At 46.7% G+C, this 26,584-nt stretch overlaps 1 protein-coding gene across 1 annotated transcript in view; it reads right to left on the reverse strand.

Moving 5' to 3' along the window:
- STK11 (serine/threonine kinase 11) overlaps positions 1-26,584 on the reverse strand; it is a 203,847-nt gene that overhangs the window by 132,758 nt on the left and 44,505 nt on the right. Inside the window, 2 exon segments of the mRNA XM_030218559.1 lie at positions 7,412-7,501; positions 7,934-8,017. Coding sequence (XP_030074419.1) covers positions 7,412-7,501; positions 7,934-8,017 — 174 coding nt within the window.

Raw genomic sequence — 26,584 nt, forward strand, 5'->3', positions numbered from 1 at the left:
AGGTTATTGCATTCATGAGTGCACGAGCCAAACGGCTAGCAGCAGGCATTATGCGATTAGAGTCAGCTTATAAGATTGCAAAAAGACAACATATAGTTAACCCATCTAGAGAACACCAGGAAAGAGTAGCAACTGCCCTGGCGGCGTTAAATTCTGTGATCCATGAAAAATATAAGGGACAATTGTTTGCTAGGCAACTAAACTTTCAGAGATTTGGCAATAAGGCGGGAAGATTACTGGCACAAGTAGCAAGAGCAAAAACCTCGCGGACTTACATCTCCCATATCACTGCAGATGCTGGAAACTACATCACGCAACCAGCAGAGATAGCAAAGGTTTTTAAAGACTATTTCCAGGGAATTTGTTCTCAGAGCGGAGAACCCCAGTCACCTTTTATAGATGATTACCTAGAAGATGCGGGTATGCCGCGCTTAGAACAAAGAGTAAAAGAACAACTGTCATTACCTATAAGAGCATAGGAGCTCCAAAAGGCCATAAAATCCCTTCCGCTTCGGTCGGACCCTGGCCCGGATGGGTTTTCGGGCGAGTACTACAAAATGTTGGGCTCGGAAGTGATGGGGCCCCTTGTGTCGTACTATGAGGCGGTGATAGATCGTGGTTTCTTTTCCCGAAGCCTGGCAAGCCTCAGGACCAAGTAGAATCTTACAAGCCAATCTCATTGCTCAATGTTGATATTAAACTTTTAGCAAAAGTATTGGCTGAGAGATTGGCGCAGCATTTGCCGTCCTTAATTGGTGAACACCAAGTGGGCTTTGTCCGAGGGCGCCAGGCGACGGTCAATGTGCGTAAAGTCCTTTTATCCATGGCACATGGTCACAACACTAAGACACAGCTATTATTGTTGAGTTTGGATGCTGAAAAAACATTTGATAAAGTGCAGTGGAGCTACCTTTTTAAAGTGCTACAATGGGTAGGGCTGGAGGGCTGGTTTATGGAAGCGATTGCGGCCTTGTATGCCAGCCCCTCAGCACGCATAGTGACGAACGGAACTGTATCTGCAACATTCCGGTTGCAGAGAGGGACAAGACAGGGTTGCCCACTCTCCCCGCTATTGTTTTTGCTGTACCTAGAGCCTTTGCTCCGCACACTTATGAAAGATCCAGACGTTGCGGGGATCACCATGCCGACACAGGTGCAGACGATATCCTCTTGACTTTGACACGACCTAAGAAATCGGTGCAGCACTTATTGGCGATCTTAGATGAATTTAGTTTTCTCACAGGCTTTTCCCTCAACTTTCAAAAATCTGTTGCTCTTCCACTACAAGCTGAGATCCGGGCGGGGTGGGCGGGCCAGTTCCCCTTTCAGTGGGAGCAATCCCAGATTAAGTATTTGGGGGTTTATATCCCCATAAACCTGTCAGAGATATATACACAAAACACTGTACCGTTAAAACAGCAGTCCACGAAACTTCTGCAGAGATGGCAGGCACTCCCGATTACTATGCTGGGCCGCATAGCTCTTTATAATATGGTTTTGTTTCCTAAATGGACCTATGTGTTGCAGATGCTCCCCCTTTTATTACGACTTAAGGAGGGAAAGTGGCTGCGGAAAAAATTGAATCACTTCATATGGCAGGGGAAGAGGGCCCGCTTACCACTCTCCAAAGTTATGATGCCCCGAGCGAAGGGGGGGTTAGGATTATTGGACCTTAGACTTTTTTCCATGGCTAGCAGTATGAGGCATTTATCAGATTGGTTTCGCAATACCCACTACTTTTCTTGCACCACTGCAGAAACCAAGCTTTTGGGGGAAATTCACTTTTCATACTGGTTACATGCGCCCTCAATAGACATGACACAACTGGGACCACGCAAGTGTATATTGGGCCCGCTACGTACTACCTGGAAGAGGCTTGGTCGTTTAAAATTGCTGGACTCCTCTGTCTCGGTGCTTTTGCCGCTCCAGGGAAATCTAGCCTTCCCGGTGGGGAGTTCATCACTTAACTTCCGGAGGTGGGCCGAAGCGGGAATCAAGTATTTGTTCCATGTGGTTACTGAACAAGGGAATTTGAAACCATTTGAAGTTTTGAAAGAGGAGTATGGGCTGAATGGGAATGACTGGTTTGCATATGTAGAGTTGAAACATTATGTAAGTTCATTGCCCTCAGCTTCCCTGACTGCTGAATCTTTGGAAAGACTCAATGAACTATTGGGATTAGATGCGCAATTAAGAGTGCCGTTGAGCTATTTCCATCGCCATCTGAGAGAAGCACTTGAGCCTCTGGATCATCGAGTAGTAACCCAGGCTTGGAATAAGGAACTACAGCTGCACCTCCCGCCAGAACATATAGGAGCATGCCTTAAAACGCTGTATACAATCACAGACAATGCGGCCTGGTGGGAATTACAATATAAGTTTTTACTTCGGTTACACATTTCACCTCACAGAGCATATAGAGCAACGCTCCGGAAGTCAGATTCTTGCCCAAAATGCGGAGGAGCCAATGCGCATTTGGGACACACGTACTGGAGCTGTCCCAGAGTCAAAATGTTTTGGACTGAATTAAACAACCATGTGTCTCAGCTCTGGAAAACGACATGGAAATCTTCTCCGAGGCAGCTGTTTGATTTATTTGGACTACAAAGCCCAGCTCGAACAGGATTTAAAAGCTTTTTGAAGCGTACAATGGTGATGGTAAAGCGAGTCATTTTGCAATTATGGTTAGCGGCGGACCGCCCGACCATATCCCACTGGAGATCAGCTATGATTCAAGCCTGTGCACTTGAGAAGACAAGAATCCAGGACTTGGCCTCTAAAAAGAGGCGAACAGTTCTGTAATATTTGGTCTCCCTTTTGGGACTCTCTCACTCCGGTAGCACGAAGCAAGATATTGAATTGTTAACATAGATAGGATACTGCCTGATAAGGAATAGGTAGGGGGGGAAGGTAGGGGATAGGGGAGGGGGAGATAGGCTGGGATAGACTTTAAAAGCATGCAAGCCAGACACTGTCTTTCTTTTGTATTGCATTGTTTCATCTTGATTGTAAATTGACTAAGTTTGGATTGCAATAAATAAGATTTAAAAAAAAAAATGTATATATTTTTTTATGTTAAGATGTGTGTTATCGTATTAGATCATTATATTAGTATATAGATAAATGCATCTTATATGATTTATATGTTGGTTTTTATTTATATTTATTTTTATGTAATTCTATTAATATGGAGTTGAATTCCGAAAGCAATTTTTATTATTGATGATTCATGTCTATGCTTCACATGTATATTTTATATGTTTATGTTTTCTAATTTTTAATATTGTACATGATTTGGGTATAATTTATGATTTAATATGTTTGTTTATTCTAGCCCCTGACGCAGCCCTTTGTTGGGCGAAACACATCCTGTGTTGGGCATTTGTCTTGTATACAGTATCCTATATAATAAAAACCAACCTCAACGTTCTGAAGCTGACTCCATGGCTTCAGTGAAGGGTTTGAAGCTTCTGAAGCTCAGGCTCCATCTCTGTAAGCTCCGCCCTCGAGTACTTCCAGGTTCGTCACAAGCAGAAGTGACCAACCACATGAGGTTTCTCGGCTTCAGAATGTTGGAGGTGCATTCTATTAAATAGGATTGGTCAGTTCCTTGAAGCACAGCCAGAACTCACCGTCCTGCACAGTAACGCACAGACACCAGAGAGAGAGGGGGGGGCCTGACACCAGAGAGGGAGGGGGGGGGGGGAAGGTATCTCTGTCACACACACACTCTCTCTCACAGTCAATGTCTTTCTCTCTCTCACACACTGTCTCTCACACTGTATCACATTCACTCTCTATGTATCACACAGTCACTCACACACTCTCTTGGTCTCATACACTCAGTCTCACAGAGAGTCTGTGTCTCACACACTCTCTCTCGCACACATTGTATCTGTGTGAAACACACTCTCTCTCACACACTGTGACTCACATACGCACTTGCACACACTCTCATTCTCTCACACACACTCTCTCTCACAGACACACACACACACTCGCACATACACTCACTCAAACATACACACTCCGAGGAAAACCTTGCTAGTGCCCGTTTCATTTGTGTGAGAAACAGGCCTTTTTTACTAGTCTTGAATAAAATGCTTTTTTGATGTTATATTGATCTGCTGGCTTATTCTCCGCCAAAAAGGAAAGGACAGGACTGGTCTAGTCCAAGAACCAGACTGGGGTCCTCTGTATGACCTTGCACAGTATTTGCCACTGATCTGATTCTTGGCTGCCATTTTCTATTTACAAAAGGACCAAAATAATTTTCTCTCCAAATTTTGTTTAAAAAGTTGTTAATGTGGAACACAAAGTAATTAGAGGTGTTGTTTCAACTATTCTTCCTGATCTTGTAGGTGCAAAGAGAACTGTCATTAGGTGGTAATCTTAGATCCTTCCATACCTTATAGGCATCATTTCAGGGATGACCAAGTGACACTTTATACAGCTTCACTTGATCTGTCAACAGTGGCCTTTTCGGAACAGACACGATTTTACTACTTATTTGCTTGTAAGTCAACCATATTGTTTACATATTACATACAGGTATAGTACTTCTATTAGCAAGGCTGACAGTTCTCTTTTGCTCCCCCACCTGCTGCAAGGGCAGACAAGTGTATCAGTTCTCTGTTAAGATTAGCTTATAGTTCATGACTGCTACATCTCCTTTTATTTTGGTCTTCTGAAAAGAATTTGAAGTGGCTCCAACTAAAATAATGGTGGGAGCCAATTTTTGCTATCCCATCATGCTAGTTCTAAGTTGCACTGTATTAAACGAGACCAAGGTATTTGGAAGAGCTTGTAATGTGGTACCATCCTGAGAGGACTTTCAAATCCTCCCATTATGTACCACCAGCAGTACTGTCCAACCCCAAGCTGATTGAAACCAAACAGCTTATCATTATGCACAGCATAAGTTAGATATTTCACTAAAGATAAACCACTTGCCCATAAGGACAAACATCAAAGCAGGTTTATCTTTAACAGATACTACAGTTGATATTTGTATTCTGCTTTTATGCAGTTCTACATGCAAGATGTTATTTGTATTATGCTTTCTATTTATTTGTACTTTGCACCAAGTGTTTAAAGAAAAACAAGACATAAGGGGCAAAATCTATTAACTTGCATTAATATATGCATTAATATATGTTATTGTTACTAATCACATACTAGTAAATACACCTCACTGACAAATAACAGGGCCTGTTAAATAGCATGCACTAAAGTGCAATAATGCAGAATAGTAAATCTAGCCCTACATTTGATGAAAAGTTATCAATGCAAATATCCAACTGAAATAATTAGATAGCAGATACCCTGAAGTTAAGGGGAGGGAAACAGCCCCTTGTAACATGGAAACATAGGAATATACTGGAGGATGCCGAGTCCAGGGTTAGACAGACCCTCAAAGATGCTGGAAAGCAAGATTTCAGCAGAAAGCGAAATAAAGTCAAGTCTACCAGCAGGGCACACAAGAACTCAGGCCCAGATGCACAAAACTTTAACGACCCTTTAACGAGGAAATTTTAAACCGTAGCATGCATTAAAGGCCTTTTTCCCGACGAAGCTAGCAGCTAACGAATCGGAATACAAACGAGTAACTACCATTGTAATGTGGACGATTCGGGATGCACTAACCATACCGACGATTGCACCGAATCATTTACCACGATATATTTTACATGTGGTCAGAGCTGTCCTTAAGGCCTGAGCTGTCAGACAGGCCGCTACTCCCCACTCCCCCCTGCAGCATACAAATCCAAGCTGGCATGTTTAAAAGTGAGATTAAATAAAAACGCTACCGCAGTACTTCCTAGGCTTCCCCCTGCATCCATAGAAAACTAAAAACAAAAATCGAAATAGGATCGGGAGGGGGCAAGGGCGCTTGTCAGGAGCGTCCTGTATGGACGGTCTTGCCCCCCCCCTGCTCCCCGCTTCCCCCTGCACGAAAAATTGAAATTTTAGCAGCCCCGTTCCCCCTCCCTTCCTATTCCTCTCTCTCTTCTCTGCCAAAGCTCCGCCTCCCGTCATCCTCCGCCCCCGCCACCCCCCCTGAGGTCGTCGCCGCCGCTCCCCCTCCACCGGGACCCCCCTCCGCATTACCGGGCCCGCGCAGCGCCTCTCACCTCTGTCTGAAGGCGCTGCACGGGTAGGACGAAGATCTGTTTGTCGCCGAGTCTTCATGACGTCTCTCCTTCCCTGGCCTAGGCCCACCCCCATCACCTGCTGCAACAATCCTCGTACTTATGCTATGTGTGGTCACCTTTCTACCTTCTTCAATGTGTAATTAGTATGAATTCCTTTTTTTTTTTGGGGGGGGGGGGGGTTGTCATGTGTCAACAATAGCATTTGTCTTGCTGAGGTTTGATCTAGATTTTATACAATGATGTCATTATGTGAAGATATTCAGCAAGCCTTGGTGAGAATATATTCTCTCCCCCTCCAAAATATGTTGTAGCTCACCAGCAGTGCTGCTGAATTTAAAGCAAACTTCATCAAAGAGCAATGACCTCCCTGCCCCTGACCAGCCCAGGCCCTCCACAGGGGAAGTATGCCTGCATCTGACATCGAGCCACTGGGCTGATCTGGCTGGGCTCTGCATCCTTAAGATGATCGCTCTTAACCAGGCACACTGGGAGCGCTCTTTCAGGAGCTTAAAAATAGCTCTAAAGGTTTTCTTGGAATTTTCCAATTTCAGATCTCTAAGAATGGCCACTAGAGGATCTTGTCTGAAGATGATTTTGGTATGGCACACTGGATTCTGAGAAACAGGGAAGTGTGTCTGTCTACACATACCCTTTCAAAATTACTTGGATTCTCCACCACCTATCTGAAAAAGATGCAAAAGGGCTAGATGCGTTTTCTGGAAACTCCAGCTCCGCACTCCTAGAACTAAGCAAGATCCTTTAACTGAATGAGTACTGTCACTCCACCAGTTTCAAGCACACTATGTAAAATGCTCTTGTGGAATACAGAGTTTAAAGATGTTGGTAAACTAGTAGCAATGATTCATGGAGATCTTCTGCAGTACATATAAATGACTAGTAAAAAAGCCCCGTTTCTGATGCAAATGAAACGGGGGCTAGCAATGTTTTCTTCTGTGTGCATGTGGGAGTGTGTGTGTCCCTGCCCTCTGGCCTCTCTCCCCTCCCCCCTCTGAGTCCTTCACTGTTACAGAGCCAGCGATTTGATTTCGTACTCTGCTGTTTTCCTTCACTGACTGTGTTACAGAGAGGGCGGGGCAGACACTCATAGGGAAACCAGATATCTCGCCCCCTTCACACTTCCGGCTGGAGGCTTCATAGAATGTTGGTGTTGCTTTTTATATAGAGAGATTAGTATCGTCATATGCTTCAAATAAGAGCCTTTGGATATAAAAGAAGAAAGTCACAGCAGCACTTACCCATGAGCCTGATAAACAGGAAATCTTTTCTCTGGGACACTGTCCAGCATCTCCTGCATCCCACACACACAATACTCCATCACCATATACGTGAGCATGTCGTTAAGGAAAGAACCCTCGAAAGAGTACTGTACAAATGCTAAAAGGACCCTGGGGGAATGGAAACAAATCCCCCCCCCCCCCTCCTTCAGTGTTATTTGCCATGATATGGATAGTCAGGTAGAGAACCTCCCCACTTACCCCATAGCCTTGTAGAGAACCTCCCCACTTACCCCAGATCCTGCATTCCTACTTTGCCTATGTTCTGTATAATTTCCTGTCTCCATTTATAGTCTAAGCTCTTCTGGGAAGGAGTCCTGTGATCCTACGATACCAGACTAAAGAGGCACCTGAGTGTCCAGCTGAACCTCCTGTATGCAAGAGCCATAGCTGAGAAGAGGGCACATATCCACAGAAAGACAACTATTCCAGAACAGCTCCTGTAAGAAAAAGAACCCCAAGCCTGGTAATAACAAAGGATATATCTTCTGTTTTTCCTCATTATATAACACATCTACCAACTGGATGACGTTTCGATGTCGTAATCGCCTCAGCAGCTGGATCTCCCTGCAAGGGAAGAAAGGGACAAACTGCAAGCATCAGTGAGTTTTTGGCAGAGCCTAAGAGAAAGGTTTTATAAAGAGGCAGGTGAGATCATGAGCAAGACACTGAGCCTTGCTGAAAAATGTTCTCTTTGACACTGTATGGCACAGTGCAAAGCCTTTGTGCATTAGTCATTTGCCTACAGGGAACATCTAACAGAGAGCAGGTGTCCCTTACAACTCCTTCTCTTCATAGTCTACCCACCCCCAAGGACATTGTGCTTCAGGTCACCCCTCCCATCCCCTAAATGCCCCCTCTCCTACATGGAGCAGGAATGCCATAAATCTACCCCCTCCACAATAGAAAGCAGGTGTGTCCCAAACCCCCCTCCCCAGAGAACAGTAGTCAGAATACTTGACGACACATTACAAATTAGAATCAGATGGCTTAAGGATGATAATCCCATCTAGCCCAGTGTTTACTACTACTGCTTCTTCTTTCTATAGCACTACTATATGTACACAGTACTGTACAAACACATAAGAGAATACCTGCTCAACAGAGCTTACAATCTATTCAAGCCTGAGAAAAAGGACAAATAAGAGATTAGGAAGTCTCTTATGGGAATGATTTAAAACACAGGTATTAAAACAGGCAAATAAGGGGGTAACAGTTAAAAAGCAGCCTCATAAAGGAAATATGATCTATTGGCTCAGGAAGCCAAATCTAGGCAATGTGAAAGGAACAGAGTCTGGTGCTGACAGAGGACACAAATATGTATTACTTACCTAATGAATGGTATTCCCAAGAGGGGTGTAGGGAGAAATAAAGGAGCTACAGAATGAATGTACTTAAAGTCAGTAAAAGGAGTCTGAACTGTAAATAGAAACGGATAGAGTCAAAGAAGGAGAAGAGTTATGCGAGTGTAATGGCACAGACTGAGGATAAATCGGGTACCAGAATTTTAACAGATTGAAAGGGAAAGAGACGGTTCACTGGGAGACCTGTGAGGAGCAAGTTGCAGTATTCCAAGTGAGAAGTGATGACAGCATGGATACAGATTTTGGTAGTGTGTTCAGAAATGGATGAATTTTGGTGATGTTACAAAGAAAGAAACTACAGGTTTTAGCAATCTGTTAGATATGTGAAGAAAGAGGAGCTAAAAGATGATCCCAATGTTACAAGATGAAGAGAGACAATTGAGGAAGAGGAGAGGTGGGTCTAGGAGGAAAAATAAGCAGGTCTGTATGGGAAAATTAGGTTCTTACCTTGGTAATTTTCTTTCCTTTAGTCATAGCAGATGAAGCCATTACGTATGGGTTGTGTCCATCAACCAACAGGGGGAGATAGAGAGCACTCAACTTTTCACAGTGCCTCATGGCCAGCCAGCTCCACTGCCTCTTCAGTATGGCAAACCGCAATGGGAATAACATGAACTTTCCTCACAGCGAACGATGGCCCCTTAACAAGGGCATGAACTCAAAAGGAGGGAATGAACACATCCTCCTGGAGGGAATAAACTTGTCCTCCTTATTGTATAACTGGAGGGGATACACACAACCTCCTGGAGGGAATAAGCTCATCCTCCAAAACATAAACTGGAGGGAATGGACTCATCCTCCTATAAGTGAACATGAATCCTGAAGACTGTTTTCCAACTTTCTCCCAAGGAAGGAACTTCAGGAAACAAGAACAGAACCTGAAACAGATTCACATCATACAGACAATCATACAGGGAGGGCTCATGGCTTCATCTGCTATGACTAAAGGAAAGAAAATTACCAAGGTAAGAACCCAATTTTCCCTTCCTTGTCATCAAGCAGATGAAGCCATTACGTATGGGATGTAACAAAGCAATCCCTATTTAGGGTGGGAACAGGTCACACCATGCGCTAGCACTTGTGCTCCAAAACGCGCATCCCTCCTAGCAGCCACATCCAGTCTAATGTCGGGCAAAAGAGAGCTTAGAAGCCCATGTTGCTGCACTGCATATCTCTTGACGAGAAGGTGCTCCAGTTTCAGCCCAAGAGGAAGAAATCGCTCTGGTAGAATGCGCCTTAAAGGCTACAGGCGGAGACCGGCCGGCAAGCAGATAAGCTGAAAAGATAGTTTCTTTGAGCCAGCGGGCAATAGTGGCTTTAGACGCTGGAGACCCTCTGTGAGGACCTGATAGCAAAACAAACAGATGATCATAGATCCTGAAAGAGATAGTAACTCGCAGATACTGCAGCAGAGTCCTGCGCACATCCAACAGGTGCAACTGCCCAAAAGATTCTGGAAACTCCTCCTTACCAAAGGAGGGCAAGAAAAAAGGCTGGTTTAGGTGAAACGCTGAAACCACCTTAGGAATGAAGGAAGGCACGGTCTGAACCGTGATCCCGGACTCTGAGAATTGCAGAAATGGGTCTCTACAGGACAGCGCATGGAGCTCTGACACCCGTCTCGCTGAAGTAATGGCCACAAGAAAAACGGCCTTTAGTGTCAAATCTTTCTCCGATGCTCGCCGAAGCGGCTCAAAAGGAGAAGCCTGCAGGGCCTTCAAAACTAGCCCCAGGTTCCAAGCTGGACAGGGTGCTCACACGGAAGGCTGGAGTACCCCACTAAGAAACTGTGCCACATCTGGATGAGCAGCTAAAGACACGCCTTCAACCTTACCAGAAAGGGAGGCCAATGCTGCCACTTGCACCCGCAGGGAATTATAGGCCAAGCCTATTTGTACACCATCCTGCAAAAAGTCCAGAATCGGCGAGACAGGAGCCCGCATGGGTGTGATCGCTTGTGAAGCACACCAAGACTCAAACTGGCACCAAATCCTGGCATAAGCCACGGAAGTGGAACGCTTGCGGGCCTGCAGGAGAGTGGAAATGACTGTGTTTGAATAGCCTTTGTCCCTCAATTGCGCCCTCTCAATCGCCATGCCGTAAGACCAAAGCGGCAGGCGTCCTCCATGGCTACCAGGCCCTGTGACAACAGGTTCGGTACCAGAGGTAAAGGAAGGGGAGCCTCTACTAGCATCTGTCAGATGTCCGCATACCAAGGCCTCCTGGGCCAATCCGGGGCGATAAGGACCACTTCTCCTGGGTGCAGCCGAATCCGCAGGAGCACGCGCCCTATCAAGGGCCACGGAGAGAACACATATAGTAGGCCCGGAGGCCAGGGCTGAGTCAAGGCATCCGACCCTGCCGAGCGAGGATCTCTCCCGTCTGCTGAAGAAGCATGGGACTTTGGCATTTGAACTTGTCGCCATAAGATCCATCACGGGCTTGCCCCATTTGGCACATATCTGCAGGAATACTTTGTCTGCTAGTTCCCATTCTGCTGGATCGATCTGATGCCTGCTTAGATAATCAGCTTGCACGTTGCTCTGACCTGCAATGTGAGCTGCCGACAGAAACTGAAGATGCAGCTCGGCCCTGTGGCAAATCTGTTCGGCCTGCGCAGCCAGTGCTCTGCACTGAGTGCCGCCTTGTCGATTTATGTAGGCCACTGCTGTCGTGTTGTCCGACATCACTCTGACAGCCAATCCTTCCAGGGTCACTTGAAAGGCCAGAAGCGCCTGAAACACCGCTTTCAACTCCAGGCGGTTGATGGACCAGTCCTTCAGGCTGGCATCTGTCACTACTAGACACCAATCGGGGAGCGCCAGCGGCATTCCTCGCCGCAGCATGCTGTCTGAGAGCCACCACTCCATGCTGAGTCGGGCCGCAGGGAGCCAAGAAAGTCTGCATTGATAATCCTGAGAAACTAGAGACCATCTTTAAAGTAGGGCATACTGTAGAGGTCTCAGATGCGCTCTCGCCCAGGGCACCACTACCAATGTGGCTGTCATCGATCCCAGCAGCTGGACAATGTCCCAAGCTCGCGGGCGGGGCATCCTCAGGAGGGTTCTGTTCTTGGTCCCCTCCTCTTTTCTATCTACACTTCTTCCCTTGGTTCATTAATCTCATCCCATGGCTTTTCCTACCACCTCTATGCTGATGACTCCCAAATCTACCTTTCTACCCCTGATATCTCACCTTGCATCCAAACCAAAGTTTCAGCGTGCTTGTCTGACATTGCTGCCTGGATGTCTCAACGCCACCTGAAATTAAATATGACCAAAACCGAGCTTCTCATTTTCCCCCCCAAACCCACCTCCCCGCTCCCCCCATTTTCTATTTCTGTTGATGGCTCTCTCATTCTCCCTGTCTCCTCAGCTCGAAACCTTGGGGTCATCTTTGACTCTTCTCTCTCCTTCTCTGCTCATATCCAGCAGACCGCCAAGACCTGTCGTTTCTTTCTTTACAACATCCGTAAAATCCGCCCCTTTCTTTCCGAGCACTCTACCAAAACCCTCATCCACACCCTTGTCACCTCTCGTTTAGACTACTGCAATCTGCTTCTTGCTGGCCTCCCACTTAGTCACCTCTCCCCTCTCCAGTCAGTTCAAAACTCTGCTGCCCATCTCATCTTCCGCCAGGGTCGCTTTACTCATACTACCCCTCTCCTCAAGACCCTTCACTGGCTCCCTATCCGTTTTCGCATCCTGTTCAAACTTCTTCTACTAACCTATAAATGTACTCACTCTGCTGCTCCCCAGTATCTCTCCACACTCGTCCTTCCCTACACCCCTTCCCGTGCACTCCGCTCCATGGATAAATCCTTCTTATCTGTTCCCTTCTCCACTACTGCCAACTCCAGACTTCGCGCCTTCTGTCTCGCTGCACCCTACGCCTGGAATAAACTTCCTGAGCCCCTACGTCTTGCCCCATCCTTGGCCACCTTTAAATCTAGACTGAAAACCCACCTCTTTGACATTGCTTTTGACTCGTAACCACTTGTAACCACTCGCCTCCACCTACCCCCTCCTCTCTTCCTTCCCGTTCACATTAATTGATTTGATTTGCTTACTTTATTTATTTTTTGTCTATTAGATTGTAAGCTCTTTGAGCAGGGACTGTCTTTCTTCTATGTTTGTACAGCGCTGCGTATGCCTTGTAGCGCTATAGAAATGCTAAATAGTAGTAGTAGTAGTAGTAGTAGCAGACTGACCTGATTCTGAAGCTTGCACCGCCTTAGCTCGGGTAGGTATACATAGCCCTAGTCTGTGTCAAACCTGGCCCCCAAATATTCTAGAGATTGCGAGGGGGTCAGGTGACTTTTGGCCATATTGACAACCCAGCCTAGAGATTGAAGTACTGAGACCACTCTGGCTGTAGCTTGATAGCTCTCTGTTACAGAGTCTGCTCTGATGAGCCAGTCGTCTAGGTAAGGTGAACCCCGATACCTTCTGGCCAGAGCAAAGCAGCTACTACCACCATTACCTTCGAAAAGGTTTGGGGAGCTGTGGCGAGGCCAAAAGGCAAGGCCCGGAACTGGAAATGTTTTCCCAACACCGCAAACCTCAGAAACTTCTGGTGCGGGGGCCAAATTGGTAAGTGCAAGTAAGCTTCTTTCAGGTCTAGAGACGTGAGAAACTCTCCTGGCTGTACCGCAGCAATGACGGAGCGCAGGGTTTCCATGTGGAAATGCGCACTCTCAGGGACTTGTTTAATTCTTTTGTCCAGAATAGGGCGAAAAGACCCACCTTTTCGCGGCACCACAAAGTAGATGGAGTATCGACCATAGCCGTGTTCGGCGGGAGGTACTAGGACACGGCCCCTAACTGAATCAGACCTTGCAAAGTCTCCTCTACCGCCGCCCGTTTGGCGGCAGAACCGCATCGGGACTCCACAAACACGTCTCTTACTGGGGCGTTGAATTCTATTCTGTAGCCATCTCTGATCAGGTCCAGAACCCACTGATCTGAGGAAATATTGGCCCACTCCTCGGCAAAGAGGGAAAGACGTCCTCCGATGACAGGAAGCGAGGAGGGGACCGGCGCACCATCATTGAGAGGGTCAACCCTGAACTTCAGGCCTAGAGCCGGTGGCTGCGGAACGCTTGTCCGAGCTTAAGGAGTTCCTCTGCTGAAAAACGGGTACGAGAAGTGAACCCAGCAGAACGCCCCGGGCGGTACCTTCTAGCTTCACGGAAGCGAGGTCTAAGAGGAGTGGACCGCCTGGCCCTTGGAGGAAGGCCTCGGCCTATCTTCGGGCACGCGCTGGGATTTAGGATCTCCCAGGCCTTTAACAATTTTTTTTTTCCAACTCCTTACCAAATAGAAGGCCTTGAAAGGGCAACTTCACCAACTTTTGCTTAGAGGCCATGTCCGCTGCCCAATGTCGTAGCCAAATAAGACAGCGAGCCGCCACTGCTACTGCCATTTGTTTAGCCGAAGCTCTGACAATATCATAAAGGGCATCAGCCAAAAAGGACAAGGCCGACTCCAGCCACGGAGTCACATCCGAGAAGGGCTCCGCTCCATCTCCGGGCTGTTCCACTGCCTGTTGCAACCACGCCAGGCAGGCTCTTGCAGCATAACAACTGCATGCAGACGCCCGAACAGTAAGACCTGCAATTTCAAAGGACCGTTTAAGTGCTGCTTCCAGCCTACGGTCTTGTATATCCTTCAGGGCAACTCCTCCTTCCACAGGGAGGGTAGGTTCTCTTTGTCACCACAGTGGCTAGGGCATCTACTTTAGGCATTGCAAAGCGAGCCAAATGCTCCTCACGCAGAGGGTATAATTGCCCCATAGCCCTGGAAACTTTCAAAGGTCCCTCGGGGTCAGCCCACTGAGCGGAAATAAGCTCTTGGATGGAGTCATGCAAAGGAAAGGCTCGAGCAGGCTTTTTGGTACTAGCCATCCTAGGATTCACAGAGGAGGCCGTGCCACTGTCAGGCTCTTCAATAGAAAGGACCTGTAGGGCATCTGAAATAAGTGCTGGCAGCTCATCACGGTGGAAAATCCTTACCACGGAGGGATCATCCAGATCCTGTGGTAATTCTGCACCTGACTCTGGCTCCTCAGACCATGAAGGCCTGCCAGAACTCTCCGAATCCTCACAGCCCGACCACAGGGGGGAAAAAGGAGGTGCACCACAATCTGAAAGGGAATTAGCCCTTCTACGCTTTTCTTTATGCCAATTATCAGGGAAAATAGCCTCAGCGGGCAGTCACAGGCCAGAATCCACCGGGGGGGGGGGGGGGGGGGGGAACAATAGAAGGGGCCTCAGATGACCCTTGAGGGAGAGCTCTTTTCAGCATGTATGCTTTATGAAATAACAACACAAAATCAGGGGAGAAAAACTCGCCCTGGGCACCCAGATCCCGTCCAGGGCTAGCCACTCCCTAAATAGCCTCAATTCTAAGTCCCCCCCCCCCCCCCCCCCCCCGGGCTCAGGGCTCTCCGTCTCTACGGAGGCCGCGCCATGCGGAGAATTCAAAATGGCGTCCGCTGCCAGCTCTGAGCGGGAAGTATCATCGCTTGCCATGCTCGGGCCGGCTCTTACACCTGTACAGCACAATTTACAGAGCCCCGCTGCTGATTTGCGCTTGCCACACCGGGAACAGCGCTTTACATTCTCTGCAGCCATCGCCGAAAACGGCGGGGAAAATTCAAAATGGCGGTTTCGCGCCAAAAACGCCCCGATTGCGGGCCCACCCCGGAGGAGTTAGAAAACACTCTTACCTCACCGGACCGAGTATCACAGCTCCGGTCCCATAGAAGAATCAAAGGAAAACCTCTGTTCCATTTTTTTTTTTTTTTTTTTTTTTTTAACGCTGTGAGGAAAGCAGAGGTAATAAGAACTCTGGAGGCTCAGATGAGTGGGAAAGGCAGGGAAAGGCGAACCAATGTGCCTGCATCCACCGAGTGGGAAAGGACAGGGAAAAGCAAGCTAATATGTCCACATCCATGGGGGCATGGGTAAGGCAGGGAAAGGGCTAACCTATGTGCCTTCAAAGTGAAGCTGCTATAGCCTCTAACACTCCGGCTAACAACTGGCAAGCCAGGAGCCACCCCCAGGCAGATTTTTGATGGAGCTCGAAGAAGCTGCAGCCACCCTGCTTGGAGAGATAGAGAATACTGACGAGGCAGTGGAGCTGGCTGGCCATGAGGCACTGTGAAACGTTGAGTGTTCTCTATCTCCCCCTGCTGGTTGATGGACACAACCCATACGTAATGGCTTCATCTGCTTGATGACAAGGAATGGCCATATTCAGTTTCAGATGATAGTGGGACATCCATGCAGCAATGTCAGTAAAGAAGGTTGATATCAGGGCCTAGATTCCTGGTGAAATTTGTGTGTGGAGAGGTAGATCTGACAGAGTCATCAACATATATATGGTACTGATAACCACAGGAAGAGATCAGAGCACAAAGGGAACAAGTATAGAGAGAAGAGAAAAGGTCCCAAGACAGAGCCCCTAGATACAGTGATAGATAGTGGCATAGCAGTGAAGAATCCACCAGAGAATATAGTAAAAGTGCAATGAGAGACAGAAGATAACCAAAACAGATCAGAACCCCAAAATTCAAGTGAGAACAGTGTATCAAGGAGTAGGTGGTGATTAACAGTCAAAAGCAGCAGATAGGACAAGAAGAATGAGGACTAAGTAAAGACCACTGGATCTGGCCAGGAACAAGACGTGGGAGACACTGGCATGGGTTGTTTCTATAAGATACAGAAAGCAAAAACCAGACTGGGGTGAATCAAGAATAGCTGAGATGAGAACGTTAAGGTTGAGGTAGCGAACAGTGCACTCAAGTAGTTTGGATGAAAAAGAGTGAGATGGGATGATAGTTGAAAGGGCAAGTAGAGTCCAGTGAAGATTTTTTTTTTTTTAAGAATGGTGTAATAGCATATTTGAAGGCATCAGGAACAGTTGGCAGTGAAAATTAATAGTTGGAGGAAGAGAGAGATAGGAGAGAACCACAGCAGGGGAGATAGACGTGAGTAGATGAGAGGGAATGGGATTAGAGGAACAGATAGCAACATCAGAAGGTAAGCAGTTTCCTCTTCTGTGATTTTTGAAAAGGAAGAAAGGGTTTTGCACGGGTTGAAGGAAGGTTGTGAAAATGAAATGGAGGAAAGAGAGAAGGAGGTGACCTGGCAGAGTAAAGGGGGGGGGGGGATGGATGTGGAGGCACTTTCAGGAGCGAGTTCAATGTGACAAAAAGATGGCGAGAGTCTGAGGTAAGGGAGTTTAACAAATGGACATAGTACTCTTGTTTGGCAAGTGCAAGAGCCGACTGAAGGCACTGCCATTGGAGGTATATCAAAATTAAATAAACTTGGTCAGACTGAAGGAAGAAAGCATAAAGGCTCAACAACAGAAAACAGGGTTGAAGTCAAAATGGCTGGTGAGGTGAAAAAGCAGAGGATAGGCAGTGTGCTCTTGAGATATGCAATGGTTTGAAACAAATAAAACTGGGGAGTCAACATCAGGAAGAGAAAGTGCAGCAGAACCACAAGAAACAGAAAGAAAATACAAACCTATGGGGATGATATATGTTGTGCACTTTCTGGCAAGTGGCTGGATGGTGCACAGGGTAGCAGAAGCAGAGGCCTGAATAGGTCAGGGTGGCGCTGGATGGAACATACAGATGGTCTGCAAACCTCCCCACCACCTGGCAAGCAGCTGGAATAAAGTGTAAGGTAGGGGGAGTTACCTTCTCCTGGAGAACACTTAACAGGCAGGACTCTCAGGATTATCACAATTAATATGCATGAAATATTTGCACACAGTGAATGTCCACTGTAAGCAGGTTCAGTAGGTATTTTTCTTTCCCTGGAGGGTTTACAATCTAAGTTTATACCTGAGGTAATGGAAAGTTAAGTGACTTGCCCAAGTTCATAAGGAACTGCAGCGGACTTTGAACCTGGATCCTCTAGTTCTCGGCCCACTGCTCTAACCATTAGAACAAGTTTGCCCAAGTTCAGTCCTCAAGTGCTACAAGCAAACCAGATTTTCAGAATATCCCTAATGAATATGCATGAGAAAAAATTGCATGCCCATTACATCCATAAGCAGATTTCTCATGCATATTCATTAGGGATACCCTAAAAAACCTAGTCTGCTTGCAGCCCTCAAAGACTGATCTTGGACATGCCTGCATTACAGCAATTCCTCCATTCTTCACTTTGTAACTAGGAATCATCCATACTTATCCCAGGCTATATCCATTCCTCCCCACAGCCAATGCATTCTCTGTGCTCATCCCAGGCTTTACTGCACTGTTACCATTTCTGTCTCCATGACCTCGACTGGAAGACTGACTTCCCTGAAGGAGTTATGTTCCAATGTTGGTCCTAAATCCCACATTCTCATACCAGGACCTCTTGCCCTAAACAGTGAGGCAGGCTATAAATAAATGCAGTGTAATGAAATGAAATAAAACATTTATTCGTCTGAAAGAGGTGCATCACTTATACCTCCAAGGTATTTTAATGTCTCCCTCCTCTTGAGTATACAGATTAACGTACTTCACTGCTAACATCTGCTCAACCTCAAGTCAAAGCGCAGGAGATTTCTTTAGGGCATTTCTGATTTTTAGTAAACAAATTCTCTTTCAAGTCATTCCATGTCTACTTTTAGCACTGCAATAAAATCACATCTTTTTCCTCCATAAAATAAAATGAAGCCAGTGCTCATTGAGCTGTACCTGGCAGCTTATTCAAGCACAAATCTCTGTCATTGCCAATACCAACTGTACTTCTGCAGTAGGGGAGGGGTCAAATCCCCAAGAATACACACAAAATGTCTGTTCTCAGATTAGAGAGAGAACAACATTTCCAGAGACTCCTCTTAACAGGCTTGAAGCCACATTAGAGACTTACTCTGCTGTTTTCTTCATCCCAGATCAGTGCTTACCAATCTTTTTGTGGCCATGACTCCCATGATCAAAGTCAAATAAAAATGTCACACCCCCTGGGGGTGCAGAACAATGATGCAAATATGGACAGTCAACCCAGGTCACAACCCTAAATGCAGATTTTGTGACATTTAGAAACGTGGCCCACAGCTTGGGAAGCTCTGCCCCAGAATTTTCTGCATGCCATAGAAGAACTCCTGTTTGTTAACAAGTTGACCCATGAGAAACACCCCTTTAGATTACCAGAGGAAACCTGCTGAGGGAATCTGTGAGGTGCCTCACAATCTGCATTATTCTCCCACCATCCTTCAGTGTGACACCCAGGTTCTCCCCGAACCACTCATGCCTCCATTCCTGTCACCTGCCAGGTGACGTGTGTCATATTTCATCTCCACAAGTTTATATTTTTCCTTCTCCTATTTCCTATGGATCTATTACATTTTTTTCTTTCTAATGCTAATTCTTCCCGATCTTATTCCCTGTCTCAAACCACTATATACCCCAACACCACACTGCCCACTTTCTACTTTCATCAAGCCAGCCATTTTGTTTTCTACTTTCTCCTTAGCTTTCAAGCTTCAATGTGTTCTCTTTATTCAATATCTCCATTCTTTCCGAGCACATCTCATCTTCGTCCCTGTCATACATTCCCTACTCTTCCTGCTCCTTCTCCCCTTTTCTATAGGGTATATCAATCCCAGTCTACCAGGGATAGCAATACCAAGCCTGACCCTCTAAAAGCAACTCACCACCAACTAAGCACATCAAACCACAACCTCTCCAACCTTATTCCTATTCCTCTCCTTCCTATCTCTTCTCTCCCTTTCCCATGTGCCCTATGTAATGTCCCATTTGTCTCCTACAAGGTTTGCCTAAACTTACAAACCATCTTAAATACTTTGTAACTTCTAACAGAGACTTGGCTTTTCCCTCAATGTTCCACTTCAGTTGCTGTCTTCTGTCATGGGAGGCTACCCCTTTTCTCTCATACACCTTACCTGAATGGCCACAGCAGTAATATTAGGCAGCTACTCTCCCCTAGTTGTAGATTTCAAATCTATTCTACCAGCTCTGTCTCACTGCTTTTCTTCCTTTGAAGTCCAAACCATCCACTTATTCATTCTATTACCTCTCCAGGTAGCTGTCATTTAATCAATATAGACTGGGTAAATATAACATCGGGACATGCTAGACAGGTACAATTCCTTGATAAAATCAAGGACAGCTTTATGGAGCAGCTGGTGCAGGAGCCGAAGAGAGAAGGAAAAATTCTAGACTTGGTCCTTAGTGGAGCGCATGATCTGGTGAGGGACGTTATGGTACTGGGACCGCTTGATAACAGTGATCATATGATCAGTTTTGATATCAACCTTGAAGTAACTATACACAGGAAGTCAAATGCGTTAGCGTTTAACTTTAAAAAAGGAGACTATGATAAAATGAGAAGAACGGTGGAAAAAAAAAAAAAAAAAAAAAAAAAAACTTAGGGGGACAACTGAGAGGGTAAAAACTTTACAACAGGCATGGACGCTGTTCAAAAATACCATCCTGGAGGCCCAGGCCAAACATATTCCACAAATTAGAAAAGAAAGACGGAACTCCAAAAGATAGCCGGCGTGGTTGAAAAGTGAGGTGAAGGAAGCTATTAGGGCTAAAAGAAATGCCTTCAGAAAATGGAAGAAGGAACCGTCTGAAAATAACAAGCAGCAGCATAAGGAGCATCAAAGCAAATGCAAAGGCGCAGATAAAGAAGGCCAAGAGGGATTACGAAAAAAAAGATAGCATTAGAGGCAAAAAAGCATAGTAAAAAATTTTTCGGTATATTAAAAGCAGGAAGCCGGCAAAAGAATCGGTTGGGCCGCTGGATGACCAAGGGGTAAAAGGGGCGATCAAGGAAGACAAAGACGTAGCGGAGAGATTGAATGAATTCTTTGCTTCGGTCTTCACCGAGGAAGATTTGGGTGGGATACCGGTGTCTGAAATGATATTTCAAGCGGACGAGTCGGAGAAACTTACTGACTTCACGGTAAACCTGGAGGACGTAATGGGGCAGCTCAGCAAACTGAAGAGCAGCAAATCTCCTGGACCGGATGGTATTCATCCTAGCGTACTGATAGAACTGAAAAATGAGCTTGCGGAGCTACTGCTAGTGATATGCAATTTATCCTTAAAATCGAGCGTGGTACCGGAAGATTGGAGGGTGGCCAATATAACGTCCATTTTTAAAAAAGGTTCCAGGGGAGATCCGGCAAATTATAGACCGGTGAGTCTGACATCGGTGCCGGGGAAAATGGTAGATGCTATTATTAAAAACAAAATTACAGAGCACATCCGAGGACATGGATTACTGAGACCGAGTCAGCACAGCTTTTGTGTGGGGAAATCTTGCCTGACCAATTTACTTCAATTCTTTGAAGGAGTAAACAAACATGTGGACAAAGGGGAGCCGGTTGATATTGTGTATCTGGATTTTCAAAAGGTGTTTGACAAGGTACCTCATGAAAGACTACAGAGGAAATTGGAGGGTCATGGGATAGGAGGAAATGTCCTATTGTGGATTAAAAACTAGTTGAAGGACAGGAAACAGAGTGGGGTTAAATGGGCAGTATTCACAATGGAGAAGGGTAGTTAGTGGGGTTCCTCAGGGGTCTGTGCTAGGACCGCTGCTATTTAATATATTTATAAATGATTTAGAGATGGGAGTAACTAGCGAGGTAATTAAATTTGCTGATGACACAAAGTTATTCAAAGTCGTTAACTAGCGACAGGATTGTGAAAAATTACAAGAGGACCTTATGAGACTGGGAGACTGGGCGGCTAGATGACAGATGACGTTTAATGTGAGCAAGTGCAAGGTGATGCATGTGGGAAAAAAGAACCCGAATTATAGCTACGTCATGCAAGGTTCCACGTTAGGAGTTACGGACCAAGAAAGGGATCTGGGTATCGTCGTCGATAATACACTGAAACCTTCTGCTCAGTGTGCTGCTGCGGCTAGGAAAGCGAATAGAACGTTGGGTATTATTAGGAAAGGTATGGAAAACAGGTGTGAGGATGTTATAATGCCGTTATTTATTCCAGTGCATTTATACCCCGCATTTTGCCACAGTGTTGCGGCCCCAAAGCGGCTTACAATGAACTAATTGAAAATAAATAAAAACAAATACATTGCAGTTATTTTAGTAAATTAGAGTGGGAAAACAGGGAAGAAAGGGAAAAAAGAAAGGGAGACAGAGATGACCGACGAAAGTCCAGCAAAATGATCCCCATTCTGGAACGCTGCAGGGCCCAGGTGTAACAAATGAAGCTGGAGGCGGACAACCAAGGCGACGGAGTCATCAGAGCAGGGAACAAGATGGCGGACCAACAGTCATCCTCCGCAGCTTCAACCATCAGGGCACTCCAGCCAGGGACCACCACCACTGCAATTCCATCAATTTGGCCGAAGAAGAGCCAGGAAATTAATCCTGCCAGCTGCCAGAAGATCGCGAAGGCAGCAAACAGTCCAACAGTTAAGATGACAAGCTGGAGGGGAGGAGACAACAACAGGGCATCCGGAAGACAGCAGTGCCAGGAGCTCCAGCAGAGCGCTGTGGGCAGCCCCGCCAAGCAGCGGCGAAACCGGCAGCTTGACCGGATCAAGAGGAGCCCGAAACAATGAGATTGCCGGCCTAGCGAACATCCTGCACCGAACCGGCCCCGCAGACGCCCCGACAAAGCGGGAATTCTGCACACTGACTCCGAAGCAGCAGAAGAGAAGACAACCGGTCGCCCACGAAGTTGCTAGCGCCAAAACACAGGCAGCAAGAGGAGTCCTAGATGTAAGCGGACCCCCAGGATCAAAGTCGGACCAGTGCCTAGCCAGACCACGGGCAAGCTCCACGACGAGGCCAGGAGCCGATAGATCGTCTGCCCGTTAGTCGGCGACCATCTTGCTTTTTATATCGCTCCATGGTGCGTCCGCACCTTGAGTATTGTGTTCAATTCTGGTCGCCGCATCTCAAGAAAGATATAATGGAATTGGAAAAGGTGCAGCGAAGGGCAACTAAAATGATAGCGGGGATGGGATGACTTCCCTATGAAGAAAGACTAAGGAGGCTAGGGCTTTTCAGCTAGGAGAAGAGACGGCTGAGGGGAGACATGATAGAGGTATATAAAATAATGAGTGAAGTGGAACAGGTGGATGTGAAGCGTCTGTTCACGCTTTCCAAAAATACTAGGACTAGGGGGCATGCGATGAAACTACAGTGTAGTAAATTTAAAACAAATCGGAGAAAAATTTTCTACACCCAACGCGTTAACTCTGGAATTCGTTGCCGGAGAACATGGTGAAGGCGGTTAGCTTGGCAGAGTTTAAAAAGGGGTTAGACGGTTTCCTAAAGGACAAGTCCATAAACCGCTCCTAAATGGACTTGGGAAAAATCCATAATTCCGGGAATAACATGTATAGAATGTTTGTACATTTGGGAAGCTTGCCAGGTGCCCTTGGCCTGGATTGGCCGCTGTCGTGGACAGGATGCTGGGCTCGATGGACCCTTGGTCTTTTCCCAGTGTGGCATTACTTATGTAGTTAACGAATCCCTCTTCCTTTTACACTGACTTGACTCCTGGTTTTCATTCTCTCATTTATAACCTGCCTATTAACCCTTTCTCTATTCTCGACATCTTTAACTTTCATACTAATGACTCTTCTGACTCTTGTGCCTCTAAGTTTCTTGCTTTAACCTCCATCTATGGTCTGCTATTACTATTCAGCAGCACCTCAATCTTGTCTTCTCCAACTGCCCACTCATTTTTCCAGCTCAGTTCTTCCCCTCTGTCCATCACCTGATAACTTTCATATTTAAAATCAGTCTCCCTCTCAAGTGTCATCCAATCACCACCAACAAATTTAGGAATCTTCAAGCTACTGACCTTTGCTGTCTACCAATGTTTCACTTCTTGCTCTCATCCACTATGTTATCCACATGTCAGTGAGGCCCATCTCTTCCTATAATACTATTCTCTCCTTTGTGGTGGACACTCTCGCTCCTCCCATTCACCTTTCTATAAGGTGTATCATAGCTCAGCCTTGGCCAACTTCCAGAATCTGCTACCTACATGTCTGTGCCCATTCTGCTGAGCACCTTTGGCTAAAATCCTATACAGACTTCATATATTTCAAATTCTTGCCAACTTCCTTCCAAGTCTGCTCTTGCACTTGCCAAACAAACTCCTCTGTCTCAAACCTGAACTTCTTTTTACAACACTGAACTGCCTCCTGAAAGTGTCTCCACCTTCACCCCCCCCCCCCCCCCCCCGCCTTTCACAATCTGCCCAGACTAAGGCTGAGTTACATGACAAAGTTGGTCTTGAATTTTCTGCCAGGACAATGCCATCCCACCATTCCCCACATCATTCTCACAACCTTCCTTAAACCCTTTTGTCGCTCTTTCTTCTTTTTCTAAAATCACAGAAGAGGAAACTTCTCTTCTCATTCTAGCTCCACCTCCTCTACTGTCAGCCCTTCTATCTATCATATCCTCAATGTAAGCGTGGGACAGGCACATGGGATCTCTACGGGAAAGGAGGAGATGGTGGTTACTGTGGATATGCAGACTGGATGGGCCAATTGGCTCCTATCTGCCATCATGTTTCTACCACTTCCTGCTACAATTGTTTCTGCCACCTTTCAACATGGCTGTGATTAAATTATTCCTCAACAGAACTTCACTTGACCCTACCTGCCCTGCCAACTATTAAACTATCTCATTCCTCTCTTTCACAACCAAACTACTTGAATGGGCCATTCACCACTGTCTTGACTATTTTTCATCTCAAGTTATTCTTGATCTACTACAATCTAGCTTTCGACCTCTAAATTCTTGTGAAACAGCACTTGCTAAATTAGTCAGGTCTGGCCAGGAACAAAGAACCTTTACTCAATCCTCATCCTCCTTAATCTAATTGCTACTTTCAACACTGCTGATCACCTATATAAGCTGTCCTCGCTTGGATTTCGGGGCTCTGTTCTCTCATGGGTTTTTTTCCTCATCTCTCCTATCACATTTTTAGTGTACATCAAAGGTTCTCAGCCAAGTCATAAGTACACACCAAGCCAGTCTGGTTTTCAAGATATCCACAATGAATTTGCATGAGAAAAATTTGTATGCACCGCCTCCACTGTTTGCAAATCTCATATACATATTCATTGTGGGTATCCTGAAAATCTGACTGGCTGAGCATGTTCCAAGGTCTAAGTTGAGAACCCCTGGTGCACGCTCTAGTGGATCCTCCTCCACTGCTATCACGTTATCAATGGGTATCAGAGACGGGAGCCGAAGTCTCAAGTACCGTGTGCTCAACCATACCTTCTCCCCTAGCAGGAACGTGGGAGCTGCTTGTCTCTTGCGATCAAAGGTCTCCTTAGCTTTGGCCGCTGCCCGTCTCAATTGCTCCTGGACCTTCCTCCAGGCTCCTTGGAGAGAACTGACAGTTGATTGGACCTGAGGCGGAATCTCTGCTGGTGGGATAGGTGGAGGCGAGGATGCCGCCCGTAGACGGTGTAGAAAGACGATGTCTATGAGGCAGAATACAGACTGTTGTATGTGAACTCGGCCCATGGTAATAGAGTAGTCCAGTCATCCTGACGTTGATTAGTGTATACCCGTAAAAAGGCCTTCAGGGTCTGGTTTACCTGCTCTACTATGCCATTGGTCTGCGAATGGTATGCTGACAAGAACAGAGTGGTTACCCCAAAAGCAGAGCACAAAGCCCTCCAAAAGCGAGAGGTGAATTGTGAGCCCCGGTCGCTGATGATCCTCTGTGGCAGTCCATGAAGCCGGAAGATATGCGTGATGAAGTTGGGCCGCAAGGATGGCAGCAGTGGGTAGAGACCTCATAGGAACAAAATGGGCCATTCGGGAGAACTGGTCAATTACCACCCATATGACTGTGTTGCCCTGAGAGGGAGGCAGGTCCGTGCTGAAGTCCATGGACAGGTCCTGCCAGGGTTGTTGAACTACGGGCATGGGCTGCATCAGTACCTATGGCTTGTGGTGTGAAGACTTGTTGCGGGCGCACACCGGGCAGGTGGATACATACTGGAGGACATCCTGCGCCATCCGGGGCCACCAATAAGACCGAGAGATTAGGTGTAAGGTCTTATGGAACCCAAAATAGCCTGCAAACTCGGACGTGTGTCCCCAGCGCAGCACCCTCCTTCGGAGATGAGCAGGAACGGCCTTCTTACAGGGTACACTGGCCTCGGGAATGGAGGGAATACAGGCCGGATTCAGCAGAGGATGGGGTTCCTCCCGGTCCTCGGGAGCCTCAAAACTTCGGGATAAGGCATCCGCCTGGATGTTCTTCTCTGCCGGCTGGAAGATCAGGCGGAAGTCAAACCGGGCAAAAAACAGAGACCACCGGGCCTGGCGAGGGTTCAGTCTGGTAGCATTCTGCAAGTAAAGGAGGTTCTTGTGATCTGTAATCACCATGACAGGATGCGCTGCTCCCTCCAATAAGTAGCACCACTCCTGGAAAGCCAGTTTGAGGGCCAAGAGTTCCCGGTCTCCCACCGTATAGTTCCGCACCGCCGGGGTGAACTTGCGTGAGAAAAAGAAGCAGGGATGCTTCTTTCCGGACGTAAGGGTCTGAGAAAGTACTGCTCCAGCCCCTAGAGAAGAGGCGTCCACCTCCACCAGGAAAGGCTTGGTTGGGTCCGGGCTGTGGAGTACTGGGGCAGAGAGAAAAGCGGTCTTCAAGGTGGAGAAAGTGGCAAAGGCCTCTGGGGTCCAATTCTTCACGTCAGCCCCCTTTCTAGTGAGAGCCGTCAAGGGAGCTGTGATCAGAGAGTAGTCACGGATAAATTGCCTAT

The sequence above is a fragment of the Microcaecilia unicolor genome, chromosome 11, assembly GCF_901765095.1.
Source record: "Microcaecilia unicolor chromosome 11, aMicUni1.1, whole genome shotgun sequence".
NCBI classification, from domain to species: domain Eukaryota; kingdom Metazoa; phylum Chordata; class Amphibia; order Gymnophiona; family Siphonopidae; genus Microcaecilia; species Microcaecilia unicolor.